Source organism: Cicer arietinum, chromosome 4 (genome assembly GCF_000331145.2).
Source record: "Cicer arietinum cultivar CDC Frontier isolate Library 1 chromosome 4, Cicar.CDCFrontier_v2.0, whole genome shotgun sequence".
Taxonomy (NCBI): Eukaryota; Viridiplantae; Streptophyta; class Magnoliopsida; order Fabales; family Fabaceae; genus Cicer; species Cicer arietinum.
Genome location: NC_021163.2, coordinates 38,319,892 through 38,344,114, shown reverse-complemented (window position 1 = coordinate 38,344,114; position 24,223 = coordinate 38,319,892). Strand labels below are relative to the sequence as shown.

The 24,223-nt window shown below is 34.3% G+C and overlaps 1 protein-coding gene across 1 annotated transcript; it reads left to right on the top strand.

Annotated features, from left to right (window-relative positions):
- Nucleotides 1-1,167: 1,167 nt before the first annotated feature.
- On the top strand, nucleotides 1,168-13,181 carry LOC140920055 (uncharacterized). The gene is made up of 3 exons (XM_073367369.1): nucleotides 1,168-1,251; nucleotides 1,418-2,436; nucleotides 12,985-13,181. Exons 2-3 carry the CDS (start codon nucleotides 1,428-1,430, stop codon nucleotides 13,179-13,181), a joined length of 1,206 nt encoding a protein of 401 aa, XP_073223470.1. The 5' UTR covers nucleotides 1,168-1,251; nucleotides 1,418-1,427.
- Nucleotides 13,182-24,223: the final 11,042 nt, after the last annotated feature.

Genomic DNA, 24,223 nt, shown 5'->3' with positions numbered 1-24,223 from the left:
CGACTATTTAAAAATAATTTTAAAAATAGATAAAAATATGTTTAATAAATATTTTACACTTGTTATCACTTAAGTAAGAAAATTGTCATTTTGAATTTGGTCTATTTTAAGTTTATAAGTGTTCCCATTACATTACACCAAAGAAAACATAAAATAAAATAAAACAAAAAATATTTCTTCTTCTTACTTATATACATAGACAAAACATTTGTTTCTTCCATGTTGGTTATTGTTTTTTTACTCTTTTACTAATAAAGTTATGATCTTCATTCAGATTACACACAATAAAAAAGATAAGCTATACTCTTTTCTATTTCCATCTCTGCGGTTCCATAATTTCATTTACATCTCTGCAATTATATAATTTATGCAAAAACAATCTAAAAACTAGAGTTCAATTTATCTCATAGACACAAAGATACAACCTTATAATCTATAAATTGAGACAAAAACACTACACCAGAAATGACATTTAACAGCGCCCATTTTACAGCGCTTTCTAAACACAAGCGCTGTTGTAATTATATTTTAAAAATAACGGAACCTATTACAGCGCTTTTTATGTAAAGCGCTGTAAAACAAGCGCTGTAGTAGGTCATATAACGTTTGTGCATCACGTTATAAGGATTTTACAGCGCTTGTCAAAAAAGCGCTGTAAACGGAAGCGCTTTCGTAAATGTGTTACAGCGCTTTTTTCACAAGCGCTGTAAAACACATGCGCTTTCATTGAATTTAACTACCTATTACAGCGCTTTTTTCACAAGCGTTGTAAAACACATCCGCTTTCATTGAATTTAACTACTTATTACAGCGCTTTTTTCACAAGCGCTGTAAAACACATGCGCTTTCATTGAATTTAACTACCTATTACAGCGCTTTTTTCACAAGCGCTGTAAAATACATGCGCTTTCATTGAATTTAACTACCTATTATAGCGCTTTTTTCACAAGCGCTGTAAAACACATGCGCTTTCATTGAATTTAACTACCTATTACAGCGCTTTTTTCACAAGCGCTGTAAAACACATGCGCTTTCATTGAATTTAACTACCTATTACAGCGCGTTTTTCACAAGCGCTGTAAAATACATCTTTCAAATAATTATATACGTTGGAAACCCTCATATCCTCTACATCTTTCAAATAATTATATACGTTGGAAACCCTCATATCCTCTACATCTTTCAAATAATTATATACGTTGCGAACCCTAATATCCTCTACGTACTGTGCGGCCATCTACGTTGTCTAAGGTATTTTTTACACATGATCTGTTATGTTTTGAAATTGTCAAAAATTGTCAAAAACTCATACCACATGATCTGTTCTGTTTTGAAATTGTTAGTTGATATTGGTTTCTTTTTGAAACTTGTTGATATGTTTTGAAAGCTTATTATTTTTGTTACTGCATTTATATAGGTGGTATAATATGGATAGGAAATGGATTTCAGCCAATCGATTGTCAAAAGAGTATGAAATTGGAGTGAAGGAGTTTGTTGAGTTTGCAGTGAAGAATGCAAAAGATCCAAATAGAGTAGTTTGTCCTTGTTTAAAATGTTGTTTTGGAAAACGTGTTAGAGAAGATGAATTAGAAGGACATCTAGTATGTAATGGAATTGATCAAAGCTACACATGTTGGATAAGACATGGTGAGAAAAAAAAAGGAAACATTAATTTTGAGAATAGTTCTACATATGCTTCAACTGATTTCGATACAGATACATATGAGCCGGACCGAGTTGATGAGATTGCAAAAGCAGTTGAAGAAGATCTTCGAGATTGTCCTAAAATGTTTGAAAGTTTGTTGAGTGATGCAGAGAAAGAATTATATAATGGTTGTACTAAATTCACAAGACTGTCAGCGATATTAAAGTTGTACAACTTAAAAGCGAGTAATGGATGGTCTGATAAAAGCTTTACGGAATTATTAACACTCATAAAAGATATGTTGCCAGATGATAATGAACTTCCCAGTCGGACCTACGAGGCTAAACGGATTTTGTGTTCTATTGGAATGAGTTACGAAAGGATTCATGCGTGTCCTAACGATTGCATTTTATTTCGAAACGAATATGAACTACTTAAGGCGTGTCCGAAATGCAATGTCTCTCGATATAAGAAGAAAGAATCTACTCCAGCAAAAGTCGTGTGGTATTTTCCTATAATACCAAGATTTAGGCGCATGTATCGCAGTGAAGAAGATTCAAAACACTTGACATGGCATGCAGATGAAAGAATTAGAGATGGAATGTTTCGACACCCTGCAGATTCCCCACAATGGGCAAAAATTGATCACGAGTATCCTGAATTCGGGATAGAGTCAAGAAATCTAAGACTTGCACTTTCTACTGATGGAATGAATCCACATGGTCTTCAAAGCATCTCACATAGCACGTGGCCTGTGATTTTGGTAATATATAACCTACCTCCATGGTTATGTATGAAGCGTAAGTTTATGATGTTGTCTCTGTTAATTTCTGGACCCAAACAACCGGGGAATGATATCGACGTATACTTGACTCCTCTAATCGAAAATTTAAAAAGTATGTGGGAGACAGGTGTGGAAGTTTATGATGGGTATAAGAAAGAATGTTTCAATTTAAGGGTTATGTTGTTCGGCATAATTAATGATTTTCCAGCATATGGTAATTTATCAGGATATAGCATTAAAGGTCAGTGTGCATGTCCTATATGTGAAGAGAGTACAAATTGGATGCGGTTGAAACATTGTAAGAAGAATGTGTTTCTTGGACATCGTAGATTTTTACCTTATAGTCATCAGTATCGTGGGTGGAGAAATGCATTCAATGGAAAATCAGAGGAAGGTAAAGCTCCTTTAGCACCGACTGGATATCAAATACTTGAAAAAGTACAAGGTTTGACCAATAAATTTGGCAAACCTTTTGCGGGAGAGCTGGTGAAAACTGGGTGGAAGAAAAAGTCAATTTTCTTTGAATTGCCATATTGGAAGTCATTGTATGTAAGACATTTCCTCGATGTGATGCATATTGAAAAAAATGTATTTGAAAGTGTTATTGGTACGTTACTCAATGTTCCAGGAAAGTCTAAAGATGGCGTCAATGCAAGATTGGACTTGGTCGATATGGGAATAAGAAATGAACTGGCTCCAGTAAAGAAAGGAAATCGCACATATCTACCTCCAGCCGCTCATACTCTATCTAGAAAGGAAAAAATTGTTTTATGTAAATTTCTACACGAAGTTAAAGTTCCAGAAGGATACTCTTCGAACATTAAAAATTTGGTTTGTATGAAAGACCTCAAGTTAAAAGGTTTGAAGACCCATGATTGTCATATTATAATGGAGCATTTGCTACCAATAGGTATACGTTCCATTTTACCTGAAAAAGTTCGACTAGCCTTAACTAGATTATGTTTCTTCTTCAGGGAAATTTGTAGTAAAGTGATCGACCCTCAGAAATTACCGACATTGCAGAGGGAAATTGTTGTTACTTTGTGTGAGCTTGAAATGTATTTCCCACCATCGTTTTTTGATATAATGGTTCACCTTACTGTTCATCTGGTTAAGGAGACACAACTTTGTGGGCCAGCTTATATGAGATGGATGTATCCGATAGAACGATATATGAAAATATTAAAAGGGTACGTAAAAAGTAGAAGTCGACCAGAAGGTTGTATTGCTGAACGATACATTGTTGAAGAGGCTGCTGAATTTTGTACTGAATATCTGTCCAATGTTGAATCCATAGGGCTTCCCATGTCTCGTCATTCGGGAAGACTATCAGGAGAAGGGATAACTGGAAGGAGACTACTGACTATATCAAGGACAGAATGGGAGCAGGCACAATTGTATGTTCTGCACAATGATGATGAGGTTCAACCGTATGTTACAATACACATTGATCAGTTATCTCGTTTGAACATGAATAGGAATCAAAATTGGATAACTCGAGAGCACAATCGAAGTTTTGTAACATGGTTAAAAAATCACATAATGTCAAAATTTGATATAGACCCCGGATCAATTTCAAATAGATTGAGGTGGCTAGCAAATGGTCCGAGCTTACATGTCTTTTCTTACACTGGTTATGTTATTAACGGCTACACATTTTATACCAAAGAACAAGATGATCAGACCACTATGCAAAATAGTGGAGTCACTCTCGTAGCTGAAGCGATGCATGTCTCAAGTGCAAAAGACAAAAACCCAATATATGCAAATCTATCATATTTTGGGGTTATCGAGCGCATATGGGAGTTAGACTACACAATGTTTCGTGTTCCCATATTTGGTTGCAAGTGGGTCGATAATAATAATGGCGTTCGGATTGATGAGTCAGGATTCTTGCTTGTCGATTTTAATAGGGTGGGATACAAAGACGAGCCTTTTATTTTAGCGTCGCAAGCTCAACAAGTGTTTTATGTCACTGATCCTTCTAATGATAAATGGTCTGTTGTCCTATCGACCAATAAAATAAGTGATGATAACAATAATGATGAAGATGTTGGTAATGATCTTTTATTTGCAACATCACAACAACCACATGAAATTGATTCAACTGATGATGGTTTATATCTTAGAGATGATCATGATGAGGGAATTTGGATTAATCCATCGTTTCGTATTGTAAATGGACAAACAAATGTGAATGTCACCAGGAAAAGAAGAAGGGCATCTTAATGTATATATATGTTTAATTGTTTTATATAAGCTATGCATGTAATCTGAACTGTGTTATTGTAAATATGCATGTAATCTGAATTGAGTGTTTTATACTAAGTTCTGATTAATTTATTTTCTGATTAATTTATTTTCTGCTTATATTTAGCTTGATTTGAGTGTTTTATACCAAGTTCATGTAACAATGAGTGTTTTATATTTAGCTTGATTTACATGAACTGAACTGAATATAAATTAGTAATTTACATGAACTGAACTGAACTGAATAGAGAGATTCTCTTTTGCTCAGTGCATATATATATATAGATTCTTCAGAATACTCATTTCTAATAATTCATCATCTCCTAAAGTATTGTGATAAAGACAATGATAACAATATTTTTAATCCAATAAACAATGATAAAAATGTTTTTAATGTCATCCCAACCCAAATAAACCAAACACAAAAATAAAATAAAGAGACATTTTACAGCGCTTATCTTAAAAAGCGCTGTAAAAGATCCTTTTAAAAATAAAATAATGAGTGTTTTATACCTTTTACAGCGCTTTTCACACAAAGCGCTGTAAACGACTCTTTTGAAAGTGAGTAAAAAAGACATTTTACAGCGCTTATTTGACAAAGCGCTGTAAAAAAGCTTTAAAAATAATATTCATCAGACACCTAATTTCTTCAAACACCTTGTACGCATCATGGGAATCCAAAAAACATCAGACACAAACCCATTTCTTCAAACACCTTGTACGCATCATGGGAATCCAAAAAACATCAGACACAAACCCATTTCTTCAAACACCTTGTACGCATCATGGGAATCCCCAAAAACACCAGACACAAACCCATTTTTCGCAACATGGCAATGATCCTGAATACCAATTAAGTTTCGATTTAAGAAGGAAAGAGAATGTAAAGAGATAAAAAGGGTGTTGAGGTGGAGATTGAATTGTGAAAGAGTAAGCTTTGATGTTTGTGAAGAAGATGCATAAAAGGAGAAGAGTTTGGTGAAGAGGAAGGGATTTTTGTGGTGACCAGTTACTACTATGTGGGTTTTGCATGCATGTTGAGCTTGTTTAAAAAATAACATAACATAACAAAACACAAAAACAATAAGGCCTTTTACAGCGCTTATTTGGAAAAAGCGCTGTAAAAGAGCCTTTTAAAATTAACATAAAGAGACATTTTAGAGCGCTTATGTGGAAAAGCGCTGTAAAAGGCTTTAAAAAACATTCATATAACATAATAACACACGGAGGTCTTTTACAGCGCTTATTTGGGAAAAGCGCTGTAAAAGAGCCTCTTAAAATTAACATAAAGAGACATTTTAGAGCGCTTATGTGTAAAAGCGCTGTAAAAGGCATTCAAATAACATAATAACACACGGAGGTCTTTTACAGCGCTTATTTGAAAAAAGCGCTGTAAAAGAGCCTTTTAAAAATTTAACTAAAGAAGCCTTTTAGAGCGCTTATGTGTGAAAGCGCTGTAAAAGGCATTCATATAACATAATAACACACGGAGGTCTTTTACAGCGCTTATTTGAAAAAAGCGCTGTAAAAGAGCCTTTTAAAAATTTAACTAAAGAAGCCTTTTAGAGCGCTTATGTGTGAAAGCGCTGTAAAAGGCATTCATATAACATAATAACACACGGAGGTCTTTTACAGCGCTTATTTGAAAAAAGCGCTGTAAAAGGCATTCAAATAACATAATAACACACGGAGGTCTTTTACAGCGCTTATTTGAAAAAAGCGCTGTAAAAGGCATTCAAATAACATAATAACACACGGAGGTCTTTTACAGCGCTTATTTGAAAAAAGCGCTGTAAAAGAGCCTTTTAAAAATTTAACTAAAGAAGCCTTTTAGAGCGCTTTACAAAATAAGCGCTGTAAAAGGCTTATAAAAAGCGCTGTAAAAGTGTTACGTATATATAACAGTTACCTCTTCAGTTTCCTCTTCATTACGTAACCTTCATCTCAACCTTCATTTCTTCTCTTCTTTTGCAAACCCTATCATCCCGTCCTTTACGAACCTTATTTCCACGATCATCTCCTTCATTTCGAACCTTATTTCCATCCAAGATCATCTCTCCCATTTCACACAATATATTTTCATTGAAATACGTAACCCTCATTACGTATTTCTTCAAACCGTATTTCTGTGAACCATATTTCTGTGAACTTTCTGCAAACCCTCTTTTCTTTGCATTTCGTCTTTCTTCGAACCATCATTATTCAGGTATTGATGTTATTAAATTTTTGTAATCATTAGAATGCATGTTGAGCTTTTTTAAGATATACTGATACATGTTGAGTTTGTTTATAATAATGCATGATCCATGTTGAGCTTGTTGATGTTATACTAAAGTGCATGTTGAACTTGTTGTAGTTAAATGGATACAAACAAAGATTTAGAAGTTCAAAATGAAGAAGTTGGCACCTCTAAGACTTACGAAAAAGAAGTCAAACGTGGTGCAACTATCATGCAAAGGGTGATTAAAGCACGGAGCAGTGGCATTAAATTTGAGGTATACTATATATACTCTGTTTGCTGTGTGTTTTTTTATCTTTTTTTAGGGTTTAGGGCATGTACTTACTATATGAGTTTATTAGGTTGGCTGGAACGAGAGTGGTCAGCCAGTTGACCCCAACAGCTCCATGTTTGTAAGCTACATTGGGGCTGTTGTTCGTCAAAATGTCCCAATAACAATAGACAACTGGAGAGATAAGGCGTTGAAGGATGCCAAAGATATCATCTGGAATGACATTCAAGTAAATATTTTGATCTACTCTTTTGTCATTTATAATTTTTTTTCTGTAAAATACATTACTTATAATTGTTTTCATTGCAGACCACTTTTGTTCTTGATGAGGAACGAAAGTCATATGTTTTGAGAGTTGCTGGGAAAATCCATCGTGGATTTAGATCCCATCTCTCAAATTTCTATCTAAAAGATAGAGAAGGAAACACAAATGCTGAACCTCCAAAGATATATCAACATTATATATCAAAGGATGAATGGAGTGCATTTGTTTCCAAACGTTCTGACCCGGCGTTTGTCGTAAGTGATTAATTTATTAGCATTTGTGTTTTATTATTCATATTCGTAGCGTATTTTAAATTTTTACACAATTGCTATTTTTTTTTTATATAGAATATTAGTAAGGCAAATCGCGAACGGGCAAGCAACCCAAAACACCCATACAAGAAATCACGTATGGGATATGCACGCCTTGAACAAAAAATTGTAAGTAATTAAACATCACTTGTAATTTGTATTATAAACTATAGTGTGTAACTAATTTGTATTATTTTGTTTATGATTTTAACGAATAGAGAAAAGACACCCAAGCCGATCAACCCTTGGGTCGTCATATCTTATGGAAGGAAGCGCGTGTTAACAAAGAAGGAGTGGTTGATAATGAAAATGTCAAGAAAGTTGTAGAACTTTGTGTAAGTATATTATCACTTTAATATTTTTTAATATTGTATTTTAAAAATGCTATTGAACTTATCTTTTTAATGTTACATGTATTTTAGGAAACTATTGAACAAAGTTCTGAAACTCAAGAGGGCAACAAGGATACGTGCAGGGACATTCTTGGGAAAGTGTTTAATGTCCCTGAGTATTCCGGTCGAGTGAGGGGGAAAGGATTTGGCGTAACTCCCAAAAGCTTTTTTCCTCAAGAGAAGCGCCAAAAACCTTCCAACGAGGAAGTATTAGAGAAGCTCAGAATCTTATCGGAGCAAGTGGCACTCTTGGTGAATACGAATAAAGACAAGCAACTTCCGGTTCAGCTCCAACCTGAAATACAAATGGAGAGTGAAACCGGGAGTTGCAACGTCGGTTTGAAGAGTATTCCCGAGGTAATTAATTACTTACTACTTACTTGCTTATGTAATTACTTATGTATTAAACAAACTTATATATTAACTGTACTTATGTTTTAACTATTGATGTAGGGTGTCACTACATGTGTCCTATACTTGTCCTCGCCGACTCAACGGAAGGTGGGAAAAGGAATATTGCACAATACTTCGGGAGAAGTATTGCACAATATTCCGATCCCCGCGGGCCATGTCAAAGTATCGCCTACGGTTGCTTTCGAACCAACTGCACCGTTGCCCATACCGGACAACGATGGAGATATGAAGTTCTTAAGCGACGCTATTGGCAGTTACGTGGCATGGCCCACACACCTTGTTGCCCTCGAAAAAAAGATTCCCAAGGACAAATCAGTTACATCTCCCGAAAAGGTTTGTCACATTTATTGCCTAAGGTTTTTTATTTTTTCAGATTCAATAAACTAACATTTTACCTCATTTTTGTAGGTCCAAATAAATAAACCACCCCTACAGCCAAAAAAAGGCAGCAGACCTCAAAAATTGGAGGTTAATAGGGCTGCCAAACTACAAAGGCTGGAGGGTAATAAAGCTGCAAAACTTGCAGCAACAAAAAATCTGGATCGGGGAAAATCGGTCGCTGCTGCTGCTGCTCCTAATAAAAGTCAGCCACGCCTTGGTAAATACGGGGCGTGTCTTGACATCCAAATAAAAAGGAACATGGGCAGCAGCAACGATTCGCCCATTGTACAAATGAATCAAGACATCTTTGGAGATGAGTATATTGAATACCTCGAAAAGGAGCAAATGTACGATCTTCTCGAACATAAGGAGCTGAGTGTTACTGTAATCAGCTTGTACATAAGGTAAAAAATACTTTTAATTGCATTTATTTGTAATTAATTAAATGTATTGGTAATTAATCTAGTTTAAAATTTTCATTGAAGGTTTTTGTACGAGAAGGTCGTGTGCACGAGGAAACTGTCAAATAAATACTCATTCTTGTCTCCGCATAAGATGTCGATGTTCAAACTCGATCCAGACAATGTAAAACACTACATTGTAGATATGTTTTTAAGAAATAAAGAAAGTGATAAATTGTTCTTGGCACCATATAATTCAGGGTACGTAATTTTATCTTTTTTAATTGATGAGAATTTAATTTATTAGTTGTCTATAAACAAAATTGCTTAACCAATTTTTTGTTGTTGTAGGGCACATTGGGTGCTATTTGCAATCAATGCGGTCTCTGAAGTGATATACTATTTGGATCCCGTGCACGGCGATTACACCAATCACCCCGGAATAAAGAATATGCTCGACACGTAAGTAATATTCATTTATTTCTTACATATATATATTTATATATATATATATATAAATATATATATGTAAGAAATAAATGAATATTACTTACGTGTCGAGCATATTCTTTATTCCGGGGTGATTGGTGTAATCGCCGTGCACGGGATCCAAATAGTATATCACTTCAGAGACCGCATTGATTGCAAATAGCACCCAATGTGCCCTACAACAACAAAAAATTGGTTAAGCAATTTTGTTTATAGACAACTAATAAATTAAATTCTCATCAATTAAAAAAGATAAAATTACGTACCCTGAATTATATGGTGCCAAGAACAATTTATCACTTTCTTTATTTCTTAAAAACATATCTACAATGTAGTGTTTTACATTGTCTGGATCGAGTTTGAACATCGACATCTTATGCGGAGACAAGAATGAGTATTTATTTGACAGTTTCATATTACAGCGCTTTTTCGAGAAAGCGCTGTAATATGTACGCCCATATATGAAATTATGGGTGGGCATATTACAGCGCTTTTGTGAGAAAGCGCTGTAATATGCACACCCATAACTCATATGACGGGGTGCATATTACAGCGCTTTTTGTGAAGAAGCGCTGTAAAATGTGCATAACAAGCGCGCGTTGTATTTACATGTTTTATAGCGCTTTTATAAAAGCGTTGTTGTATCATTTACAGCGCTCGTTTCCACAGCGCTTATTTTTTTGAAAAAGCGCTGTAAATGGCTTAAAAAAAGCGCTGTAAAAGCCGTTTTTTCGCGTAGTGAAAAATGAGTTCATACAAAAAAAAAATAAAGGAGTTCTATATTTTTTTTGTTTCAGAAAAATCAAGAGTTAGAAAAAAAAAAAGAGTTTTTGTTGTTTGTTTCTAAAATCAACAAAGAAAAAGAGAGGAAGTGTTGTAAAAAAAAAAAAAACAAAGTAGAGAAGATAAAGAAAATTCAAAAATCCACCATACTCTTTCTTTAAATCAACTTATAACCATAAACAAACCTAAACTCATTTTAACAACAGAACCAAACAAAATCAATTAAAAGATAAAATAGATAAGACAATCATTACAACCTTTCAATTCAGCCGTGCACTACACCTATCTTCATTGTGGTCGGTATGTGGAAAGGCACTTACTTTTTCCCTCTCTTCAAGTTTGCTTTGCTTTTCAAAATTTATATTATAGAAAGATGTAAGCATCATTCTATTAGAAACTAAGATTTGGAACTAGAGTTTGATTTGTTGGAAGATGAAAATTTTGTTTTGTTTGACATTGGTGGTTTGGTTGAAATCTTTTTTTATATGTTTCTCTGGTTATTACAAAAAACTTGTTTTAGGTCTATAAGATTTTATTTCATTGATTCTTTTTATTATTATTTTGTAAAGATGTTGCTCCATGATATCACTACTGGGCATTGGCTGCTATCTCTACTTACTATCCCTATTATTAATTTGTTGGTTTTCGTATAAGACGTGACCGTAGTCTGCCATCCATAATTTTCCTTTGATGCTCTACTTTTATCACATTAACTAGTACCATGTGTTTATGTACCATGTGTTTATGTGATGCTGTCAATGAATATTTTATCTCATTTAACATAAATAATAATCATTTAATTTAATAATGATAACCATTTAACATAATTAATTTTATTTAATATATATAATTATGGACATAATTAAATAGCAATAAACATCATTTATTTTATTGGTGAGTAGTGTTTACCGATTTTTTTTCTTTTGGTTAGTGCTATATAATATTAAAATGAGTTTTGTTTCCACACTTATTTAATTAAAAAAAATATTTTGAAAGAAGTTTGCACTTGTAAACAATATTTTTGGTTCCATTATTAAATTGTGTTTTCGTTTATTTAACAGATCAAGTTACAGTGATTATTATTGATTTTATTTCGTAGAATCATTTAAACTTATTTAATATTTAATATCATTTTTTAGTTTTTAAAAAGAAAATAAAGATAAAATTATAATCAAATATTGAAGGATTAATTAGATGTGACATTTTGTTAACATTTAAGTTGTTAAGACGCAAGTTGTGACATCTTGTTAGTTCTAAAAATAATCTTCGAAACTAAATTAATAAATATACGAAAGTTAGTTTCAAGTGGTTATTTAGACATGATACATTGTTAATCTTTGAGCGGTTATAACATAGGGGGATTTAAAACTCATATAAATAGAAAAAATAAAACATTATTAAAAGGATTAAATCAGATGTGACATTTTTTTACTCATTGAGTTTTGGAGACACGGATTGTACAACTTGATGTCCTAAAACTCGCATTTCAAAATAATTATTCAAATCAAGCAAACTCTTTGAACAAACTCTTTGCTTTATTAGCATTATGAAATTATTGAATTATGTTTATTCTGCACCATTCACCTTTACTAAGACATACACTTATGAGTGAGACCCTATACGCGGGCCTGAGTAAAGCTTAAGTTTAGTTAGGGGTTTAGTGGTAATCATATTGGATGCACATCCTATTTGGTTATTGCGAAAATATCGTCTAGAGTGTGAATCCATTAGAAATACGTACATTTTGGATGTACTTCCTATTCATAGTGATGTTTTGATACAAGTAATTGGCTCTAGAGACCGATGAATTTTAGGATTATACAACCCACCCTCGAAAGAGTTCACGAATTTAGAAGCTTATAGACTTTGAAATTTCTCCAATCTTGGATAGAATGCATCTAAGTCATATCGTAGCCTTCTTTCTTTTAAATGGCAGTTTTTTTTTTTTATTTTAACTTTTTATTTATATTTTTTTTCCTCCAATATCCGACGTCAGTATACCTCTAATTTTTTTCTTTGTTGCATCAATGCAAATAGCTTTCATCGTTAATGATAAAGTTAAAATTTTTTATAGTACCATGCATTCTTTTCTTGCATTAAAAGTTATTTTCAACAACATACCATAAAATAATCATAATCATTCATTTCTATGTAGGTCCATTAGATAACCATTGAATTCAAAGTTAGGGTGTGGATATATTTGATTAAAAATGGGATCCAACAATGAAACTACAATCCCAATGCTAAGGAAAACTATGAATCTAAAAGCCAAAAAGCCTCAGGTTGACAATTTAAAAGGATTTCGTTAACTAAGAAATATGGAAAATTCTTGATTTACTGGATGTGGACGTACAAATAGGGGCTATTACCGCTTTGGCTCAATTCTACGACTCTCCTTTGAGATGTTACACCTTTCAACACTTCCAACTTGCGCCTACTTTGGAAGAGTTTGGACCAATTTTAGGCTATTCCCTAGAAAAACGGAAACCTTATCGTTACATGGGGAATTATCCATCCATAACCAAAGTAGCTGAGATACTAAGGGTTGAAGAGTAAATTTTGATTAGCCAAAAGAAGAAAGGGACTTTTGGTTTTCTGAGAAGTTTTTTTTGAGGAAAGAGCACATCATTTAGCTAACGCCCAAGATTGAAGTGCTTTTATGGAGGTGCTAGATCTCACCATCTATGGGGTTGTTCTATTCCCAAGGGAAGAAGAAAATATTGATTTAGCAGCAATCAATGTCTTCCTAGCTTTGAAGAATAGAGTAGAAAATCCTACAACAGTCGTCCTCGCTGACGTGTACTATACACTTAACTATTTTCATGAGAAAAAAGGCAAGTGAATTTTGTTTTGTTTACCTGTTTTGTACGTCTGATTGGTGAATCATATGTTTGATAGTGGGTGCCAAAAATGTTGCCCTATCAATGATTTCAATAATTGTTATGTTGACATAATTGATAATCGAGAATGGGCTCGGAGATTGGTAGATCTTAATGAAAAAACAGTTTGATGGTATGCGAGATGGCGAGAGGTAAAAGGAGTAATATACCAATGTGGAACACTCCCTAATGTGCCACTTATGGGGACTAGAGGTTGTGTGAATTATAACCCAGTATTGGCCTTTAGACAACTTGGGTATCCTATCATAGGAGAACCAATTCCAAAATTAATAACCCATTGTATTCTTTATGACATGGGTTTAGAAAACATTGAAGATTATAGGAGAGTACGTCAATATTAGAATACGATAATCAGAAAAGATAAGGAACAAGGAAGTAGAAGTTGTGGTGCAGATGATTGCTACCGACAGTGGGTCAGGAATAGGGTCCAAGAGATTAAGCTATCGACAATGCATAAATTCTAGAGGCAGAATAGGAAAAGAAGAATATGTGAGAAGAGTTGATGGTAGTTCATCGAGCGTAGGAGAGTGCCCTATTGGAAAATGAGCAGAAGACGATTTCTCTTGAAAGATCAAATAAGAGGGCGAAGGTATAGGAGGATTATAAGCTCAAGCTTCAATGCAATTTAAGGGCTTCAGACGAGTCTTTCAGTTTGAGAAGACAAGAAAGAGACCCAGCGTGAGAGGAGGTTGAAAAGTTGAGAAAATGGTTGAAAGATTCATAAATCGGTGAAAGAAATGCAAAAAGACAATTGGACGATTTGAAACAATAGTTGGAGATAGTGATAGATATAAGACAAGGATAGAAGAAGAAAAAATTGAAAAACAAGAAGTTGTTGCTATGTACCGAGATGTGTGGTTGAAGGAACAAGAGGAAGCAAATATGTTAAGAAACTGAATGATGGAACAAGTGGAAGCAGTAGAGATGCTTGGGAAAGAAGGGATAATGTGGATGGATCGTAGTGAAAAAATCACTTTCATAGCCAACCAAGCCATCGAAAGGGTCCCTGTACTCATAAGGAAAACATAAGCAAGCATAGTTCCATATGCCACACATATTAAGATTATTACTTTCATTCAACATTGTAATAGTTTGATAGAAGAAACGAATAGTTTAATTCGTCAAGAGTGATAGAAACAATGTATTTCAGATATAGAGAAAATGTTGCACTTGTACCCTTTTAATTATCAATGGACGAGCTTGTTTTGAGTTTTCTAAAATGATGTGTGTGCTTAGGTTGCAAAATTAATGGTTATATAATACCCACATGCATGCATATAAATCTTCATTTTTGTTTAACTAACATCATATGATCTTTCAGAAAAAATCAATAAAGTTGTTTCCCCGACACCCTTATCAGACTCGCGCAAACTCCAAGATCATCGATGAACTTGAGCAAAACCAAGAAGTGATGAGAATTGATGTTATCCAATTGTAGGACAATGTCGATAGAATCCTAGAGGCTATACAGACTTTGATAACGAAGGATAATAAAGATGGGAATCCTTCAACTACAAATAAAGAACACCAAAACACCATGTCTCACCCACCAGGCTTTACCCCAACTACCCAACAGTTTCCTGTGTCAACCATGCAATTTATTATGTATGGTCTTCCACTTGGTTATGGAGATTGGTAGATCTTAATGAAAAAACAGTTTGATGGTATGCGAGATGGCGAGAGGTAAAAGGAGTAATATACCAATGTGGAACACTCCCTAATGTGCCACTTATGGGGACTAGAGGTTGTGTGAATTATAACCCAGTATTGGCCTTTAGACAACTTGGGTATCCTATCATAGGAGAACCAATTCCAAAATTAATAACCCACTGTATTCTTTATGACATGGGTTTAGAAAACATTGAAGATTATAGGAGAGTACGTCAATATTAGAATACGATAATCAGAAAAGATAAGGAACAAGGAAGTAGAAGTTGTGGTGCAGATGATTGCTACCGACAGTGGGTCAGGAATAGGGTCCAAGAGATTAAGCTATCGACAATGCATAAATTCTAGAGGCAGAATAGGAAAAGAAGAATATGTGAGAAGAGTTGATGGTAGTTCATCGAGCGTAGGAGAGTGCCCTATTGGAAAATGAGCAGAAGACGATTTCTCTTGAAAGATCAAATAAGAGGGCGAAGGTATAGGAGGATTATAAGCTCAAGCTTCAATGCAATTTAAGGGCTTCAGACGAGTCTTTCAGTTTGAGAAGACAAGAAAGAGACCCAGCGTGAGAGGAGGTTGAAAAGTTGAGAAAATGGTTGAAAGATTCATAAATCGGTGAAAGAAATGCAAAAAGACAATTGGACGATTTGAAACAATAGTTGGAGATAGTGATAGATATAAGACAAGGATAGAAGAAGAAAAAATTGAAAAACAAGAAGTTGTTGCTATGTACCGAGATGTGTGGTTGAAGGAACAAGAGGAAGCAAATATGTTAAGAAACTGAATGATGGAACAAGTGGAAGCAGTAGAGATGCTTGGGAAAGAAGGGATAATGTGGATGGATCGTAGTGAAAAAATCACTTTCATAGCCAACCAAGCCATCGAAAGGGTCCCTGTACTCATAAGGAAAACATAAGCAAGCATAGTTCCATATGCCACACATATTAAGATTATTACTTTCATTCAACATTGTAATAGTTTGATAGAAGAAACGAATAGTTTAATTCGTCAAGAGTGATAGAAACAATGTATTTCAGATATAGAGAAAATGTTGCACTTGTACCCTTTTAATTATCAATGGACGAGCTTGTTTTGAGTTTTCTAAAATGATGTGTGTGCTTAGGTTGCAAAATTAATGGTTATATAATACCCACATGCATGCATATAAATCTTCATTTTTGTTTAACTAACATCATATGATCTTTCAGAAAAAATCAATAAAGTTGTTTCCCCGACACCCTTATCAGACTCGCGCAAACTCCAAGATCATCGATGAACTTGAGCAAAACCAAGAAGTGATGAGAATTGATGTTATCCAATTGTAGGACAATGTCGATAGAATCCTAGAGGCTATACAGACTTTGATAACGAAGGATAATAAAGATGGGAATCCTTCAACTACAAATAAAGAACACCAAAACACCATGTCTCACCCACCAGGCTTTACCCCAACTACCCAACAGTTTCCTGTGTCAACCATGCAATTTATTATGTATGGTCTTCCACTTGGTTATACTCTACCTATAGTCATAAACCCCATGGATAGTAACCCAAACCACTCAACTACCAACACTCAAAGCCTAAATCAACCACAGATCCCATCTCTTATGGGCTACGTGCCACCCCAAAACACTATACCTTCATAAAATAATCCATTCAGTGCACCCCAAGTACCCCATTTTGATGCTAATAGAAATTGGAAACAACCTCATCTTGGTGATGATACACAATCTAAAGAAAAATTACATGTTTTAGAAGAAAAAAATAAAAGAAACTGAAAGAAGTAATGTTTATGGTATCGAAGCTTTTGATATGTGCTTAGTTCCTGATCTGGTGATCCCTTCAAAGTTCAAGATACCTGAGTTTGAAAAATATAAAGGTGTCATATGTCCTAAAAACCATCTGACAATGTATTGTAGAAAAATGGCTTCTCATGCTTATAATGACAAACTTTTCATCCATTTTTTCAAGACAGTTTGAGTAGGGCATCATTAAATTGATATATGCATCTCGAGTGAAAGAAAATTGGTTTGTGGAAAGATTAGGTTGATGCCTTCTTGAACAATACAGGTATAACATTGACATAGCCCATGACAAGATGCAATTGCAAAATTCGTCGAAAAAGGACAATGAAACATTCAAAGAATATGCACAACGGTGGAGAAAAGTGGCACCGCAAGTAGATCATCCTTTATCTGAAAGAGAAATGGTTGATAAATTTATGGATACTCTCTAGTCACCCTTTTATGATAAGATGATTGAGAGTATGTCATCAAACTTTTCTGACATGGTCATTGTAAGACCCTGATTTTTCTAAACTCTAATTTGTGCAATTTTAGTGTATTTTGTGTTGAATTGCATAGGCCTTTAACCCAATTTTCATTTTATGAAATAAGTACCAAAGATATATTTTGTTAGAGTTATTAATACCTTTAAAATATAGGTATATTTTTTTTTAGAACTGATTAAAATTATTTATTAGAGTATAATTTAATTAAGTTACAAAAAAATTTATCTGTCAATTGAGTCGCAGCGAGAGTAGATATTTTTATTAAATTAGATTGAGAAGTGAGTGATGCGATGTGTGTAAGAGTGTTTAGATGTTATAATGATGATTTTATAGTATACCTAATTATTTAATTATATATATATATATATATATGAACCAACAAGGATGAAATGATATATATTCACGTGAATCTTCCAGGGAAAGGAGTTTTTCCTTCAATTCCTCGTCACCTCCCTTCTTCTTTCTTTGTTTTTAAAAAATGAAATGTTGGTGATTAAAAAAAATGCACTCGCGCTGTTAAAAATCGGGGTGTTACATTGTGGTATCAGAGCTTTGGTTAGATTGTAGGTCGACCTGTAGGTTCGAAGTCGTTATTTGATCATGCATCGGGGTAAGTTTTTTGAGTTGTCAGGTCTTGTGTAGTTGTTATGTGTGTATGTAGTCGAAAGTTATTTTTGGAATTCTTCTAAGCGGTGTTGAGATTTCTTCTTGATGTTCGTTTTGTAGGAAACAATGCCTCAAAGAAGGAACAACGCTGCAAGAGTCAGCGTCAACAGGGATGATCAAATGGTTGAAGCAATGAATAACACGGTTGTTTCTATTGATGCAAAGACTCTACGGGATCTAGAGAAGAAGGAAAGAGAGATACGTGTTGCTGAGTCTAGGGGATTGGAAGGTTTTCACCGTCACAATCCTCCAAAGTTCAAGGGTGATGAGAGTCCAGAAAAAGCCGACCATTGGATTCAGGAAGAGGAAAAGATCTTCGAAATAATTAATTGTCAGGCAGGGGTGAAGGTTAACTATGCTACGTATCTGCTACTAGTGGATGTTGAATATTGGTGGAGAAGTACAAGGCTTCTGATAGGATCAGCTCATGAGGAGGTGAACTGGGAGTTGTTCAAAAGGAAATTTTTAGACAAATACTTCCCAATGAGTATCAAAACTAAGTTGGGTGATGATTTTCTTAAACTGTACCAGGGAAATATGACAGCGGTGAATATGCTGCTAAGTTTGAGTCATTGTCAATGCATTTTAGGTTTTTTCATGAAGAGGTTGATGAACAATTTATGTGTCCCAGTTTCCAAAATTAACTGAAGTATGAGATTCAAGACTTTGTCCTCCCATTGGGAATTCAGCGTTTCCCAAGTCTTAGTGGAGAAATGTAGAGAAGTTGAGGACATGAAGAACAAGAGGGCCAACCGAGGAGGGAACTTTAGTTTCAGGGGGCTAATCGAGTGAACCATCATAACAACAAAGGGAAACAAGTTGTTAAGCCCTATAACCGACTACATAACAACAATAGAGGTTAGAATCGCCCAGTATACAAGAACTTTGGAAGACAATTAGGACAAGTGATTCGATATTTCCAATGTGGGGAAGAAGGACCTTATGCTAATGTTTGTACCTCTAACAGTCTTCCATGCTACAATTGCAATAAGCCAGGGCACTTTGCAAGGGATTGCAAGGCTTCGAAGGTGGAACCAACAGTGAATGTAACTAGGGATACTCGTCATACTGCTAATAGACACGTTTATCGCATGGGTGCTGAAGCTGGAAATCAATATAGCAATTTGATCCAACGAGACTGCGAGATTGCAAGTAACACTCTAACTGCACTTTTTGATTCAGGGGCAACTCTTTCCTTCATTATTATGGATTGTGTGAATCGTTTGAAATTATATGTGTCTTCTCTGCCTTTTGATTTGGTTGTTTCCACACCTGTTAAGACTTTGACCGTTAATACTACATGTTTACATTGTCAAGTAACTATTCAGAATTGGGATTTCTTGATTAATTTGATTTTTTTTACCCCTACAATCACTTGAGGTCATTAGCGGTATGGATTGGATGTTGTATCATATATAATTTTGGATTGTGCTTGCAAATTGGTTCTTTTCCCCGAGTCAGGAGTCATTAAGTATTTGGCTGCTAACAAACTCGGAGTGTCGTTGAAAGAAGGAACTCAAAAGTTTCTTTCATTAGCTAACGTGGAGGGAAAGATAAATGTGAGCATAGAAGACATGGTGTTTGTCAAGGAGCACCTTGATGTATTTCCAACAGAAATTCCAAGATTACCACCAGTAAGAGAGGTGGAGTTCTTCATTGATTTACACCCAGGAACTGGACCTATTTTGATTCCGCCGTATCGGATGTTGCCATTGGAATTGAATGAGCTCAACGTCCAAATTGAAGATTTGTTGCAGAAAGGATTTATTAGACCAAGTGTGTCACCATGGGGAGCTCTGGTATTGTTAGTTAAGAAGAAGGACGGAAACTCGAGCTTATGTGTGCATTATAGGCAACTTAATAAGACAACTATTAAGAATCGTTATCTTTTACCACGTATCAATGATTTGATCGATCAGTTGAGAGGAGTTGTGGTGTTTTCGAATATTGATTTAAAGTCAGGTTACCATCAGATTCGAGTAAGAGAAAGAGATATTCAGAAAACTGCTTTTAGAACCCGTTACGGATATTTATGAATATCTTGTTATGCCATTTGAAGTTACCAATGCACTAGCAATTTTTATGAATTACATGAGAAGAATCTTTATCCTATTTCTAGATAAGTTTGTTGTGGTGTTCATCGATGATATATTAATTTATTCAAGAACTGAGGAAGAACATGGAGAGCATTTGCGTCAAGCTCTTGAAGTTTTACGCGAGAAGCAATTGTATGCCAATCTGTTGAAGTGCGAGTTTTGGCTAGAAGAAGTGAACTTCTTAGGACATGTGATAACCAAGGAAGAAATAACTATGGATCCGGCAAATATTGAGACAGTCCTCACTTGAAAATGGCCTCCAACTATCACTAACATACGAAGTTTCGTCGGATTGGCAGGATACTACAAGAGGTTTATTGAAGGTTTTGCTAAGATTGTAGCTCCATTGACACAACTCACTAGAAAGGATCAACCGTTCGCATGGACAGATAAGTGCGAGGAAAATTTTCACTTACCAAAGAAAAAGTTGACAACTTCACCAGTATTGGTCTTACCACAACCAGAAGAACCATACGAAGTTTACTGTGATGCGTCTCACCAAGGTTTGGGGTGTATCCTGATGCAACACAAGAAAGTTGTAGCCTACACCTCAAGACAATTGAAGATTCATGAAAGAAACTATCCTACTCATGATTTAGAGCTTGTTGCTGTAGTTTTTGCATTAAAGATCTAGAGACACTACTTATATGGATGCACTTTCACAGTGTTCAGTGACCATAAGAGTTTGAAATATTTGTTTGATCAAAAGGAACTGAACATGCGTCAAAGAAAATGGATGGATACTCTCAAGGATTTTGATTTCACATTGCAGTAGAAGGAGTGTGTCAATGTCTTCAGCAGTAATGGCTAGACAACAAGAGTTGTGGGAAGCATTTAGAGACCTACACTTGGACGTAGAGTTTGCACTGGGGATTTTGAAATTCGGAATGATTAAGATTTTGAGCGGTCTACTTGAAGACATTGTGAATTTTCAAGATGATCGATTAATCCAAGAGAATAGGAACTTAATAGTGCAAAGGAAGACAACTGAGTTTAAGATTGGACCAGATAATATTTTGAGATGTAATGGGAGGATTTGTGTACCAGCAGTTGCAAATCTAAGGAAAACAATTTTAGAAGAGGCTCATAAGAGCATATTGAGTATCCATCCTGAAGAAACAAAGATGTATCAGAACTTGAGGCAGAATTCTTGGTAGCCAAGAATGAAGAGGCATGTAGCAGAGTATGTATCAACTTGTTTAACATGTCCAAAAGCGAAAGTGGAACATCAGCGACCTGTTGGAATGTTACAACCTTTAGATATACCTTTATAAACGAATTGCCAAAAACAAGGAGAAAAAATGATTTTATTTGGGTGATAGTGGATCGATTAACTAAATCCGCACACTTTTTACCAATAAAGACCATTTATAAGGTAGATAAGCTAATAGAGATCTACATTGTTGAGATTGTGAGATTACACGCAGTACCATCGAGTATTGTATCATACCGTGGCCCGAAATTCATGTCGCACTTTTTGGGAGCGTTGCATGAAGCTTTGGGAATGAAACTAAGATTGAGCTCAGTATATAATCCGTAAACGGACGGACAGACTGAGAGAACGAATCAGTCATTGGAAGATTTATTGAGGACATGTGTATTAGATGATAGAGGAAGTTGGCATGATGTATTGCCATTGATTGAGTTTTCCTACAACAATACTTTCCACATATGTATTGGAATGGAACCATATGAGGCTTTGTATGAACGCAAGGGTCAAACGCCTTTGTGTTGGTATAAGGGCGGTGAAAGTATGATTGTAGGACCTGAGATGGTGCAATAGACTACAAAAAAGATCAAGAAGATAAAAGAGAAAATGAAGATCTCACAAGACCGTCAGAGGAGTTATACGGACAAGCATCCCAGACCTTTAGAATTCGAACTGGGTGATTATGAGTTTCTGAGAGTCACACCTACGACTAGAGTTGGCAGGGCCATAAAATCAAAGAAATTAACACTGAAGTTTAATGGACCATACCAAATTACTGCACGAATTGGACTTGTGGCTTATCGGATTGTGTTGCCTCTGTTGTTGTCCAGACACCATTCAACTAAAGAATAACTTGTCATTCGAAGTATTACCTTTAAGAATTGAGGACAGGAAAATTAAGCGGTTAAGGAACAAGAAAGTTTCATTAGTCAAAGTGATTTGGAATCCAACTACTGGACATGTGACTTGGGAACTAGAGAGCAAGATGAGCAAACAACACCTTGATTTGTTTATCGACGCGTAGTTTCGAGGATGAAACTAATTTCAGGGGGGTAGTAATGTAAGACCCTGAATTTTCTAAACTCTAATTTGTGCAATTTTAGTGTATTTTGTGTTGAATTGTGTAGGCCTTTAACCTAATTTTTATTTTATGAATTAAGTACCCTGATTTGTTTATCGATGCGTAGTTTCGAGGATGAAACTAATTTCAGGGGGGTAGTAAGGTAAGACCCTGAATTTTCTAAACTCTAATTTGTGCAATTTTAGTGTATTTCGTGTTGAATTGCATAGGCTTTTAACCTAATTTTTATTTTATGAATTAAGTACCAAATATATATATATATATATTTATTTTATATGTGTAAGAGTGTTTAGATGTTATAATGATAATTTTATAGTATACCTAATTATTTAATAATATATTTATATATATATATGCACGTGAGCCTGCCAGGGAAAGGAGTTTTTCCTTCAATTCCTCGTCACCTCCCTTCTTCTTTCTCTGTTTCTAAATAATGAAAATGTTGGTAATTTTAAAAAAAAAAAAACAAAAAACCTCTATTTTCTACTTGATTAAAGCCTCCAATCAAGAAATGTTAGGAAGGAAAGTTACTCTCCTCTACAAGACGGTGCTTGTGAGCTAATTTATTTGAGGTGAAACACTTACTTCCTTCTTTTTTTCCAAAATTTGCAAACTTTATACGGTGGGGAGATGCGTGAAATTTTTGAGTTCTTAACAAATCTTTTGTTGTTGTGTTGTTTTGTTGTTGATGATGATTTGGTTACTAATGGTTAGAAAAAAATTTGATTTTGATGTGTTTGAGTTACGTAATGAGTTATTTTCAAATAAATGAGTTTTAACTGAAGTTGAAATTTTACAAGAAAATTTAGAGTTGTTAAAGTGGTGAAAAAGTTTAAATTTTAATCAAGTTAAAGAGTTTGAACAAAAAATTATATTGAAATTAAAATATTTAAAGTTAAAAAGGTTACACTTTTAATTACTTTAGACTGAGTTTAAAAAGAAAAAGTTTAGAGTACTTCATTAACTAAATTTTTTTGTTCTTTAATAATCGAGTGTGTGTAAGTTTGATTTGGAAAATATTTATTTTATTTCGTTTTAACTAAATAATGTAGATTGTTTGGTTTTAAAAATTTGGTGTGTGAAAAAGATATAATTTTGAAATTTTGTTGTAGTTGGATAAATTTTAGTTGTGAATAAATTGTTATAAATATTTATGTTTATGTAGTTAGCTCATTGAGTCTCGAAAAAGAATCGATTCGTTAGCGTCAAATTAGCGGTGGAGAGAACTCTGATATATTAATGTTGTTGTGGTGATTAAAGAAAAATTACTTTTCTTAGTTTTTACATTTCCAAAGTAGTTGTTATGATTGATGATCAGGAATGTATACAAGTGGTTATCAAATCTATGAACTGGTGTTTTAAGGAAAATTAGTGAATTGTTATTTCAAGTTTTTATATGTATACTTTCAATTTTTTAAAAAAGTTTGCATCATTTTAATTAAAGTTTCAAGTTTATTAAGTAAAGGTTAAAGTCTTGAGTTAGAATTTCTTTTTTTTTTAAAGATTTCAAGTTTCATGAATTAAAATACAAGCTTTGTTGATAAGATAAGAAAAGAAAAATAAAATATTTAATATATTTTGAAAGGAATGAAACTATTTCAAAGAGTTATAACCTCGAAACTATCAATAATATTTATTGATATCTTTTGTGTGGTTATGTAGTTAATTGGAACGGAAAAAAAAAAAATGA

Coding starts and splice junctions, on each gene's coding strand:
- LOC140920055 (XM_073367369.1), top strand. CDS start 1,428: ATGGATAGGAAATGGATTTCAGCCAATCGATTGTCAAAAGAGTATGAA. Junction 2,437..12,984: donor TAACCTACCTCCATGGTTAT/GTATGAAGCGTA, acceptor ACGTACAAATAG/GGGCTATTACCGCTTTGGCT.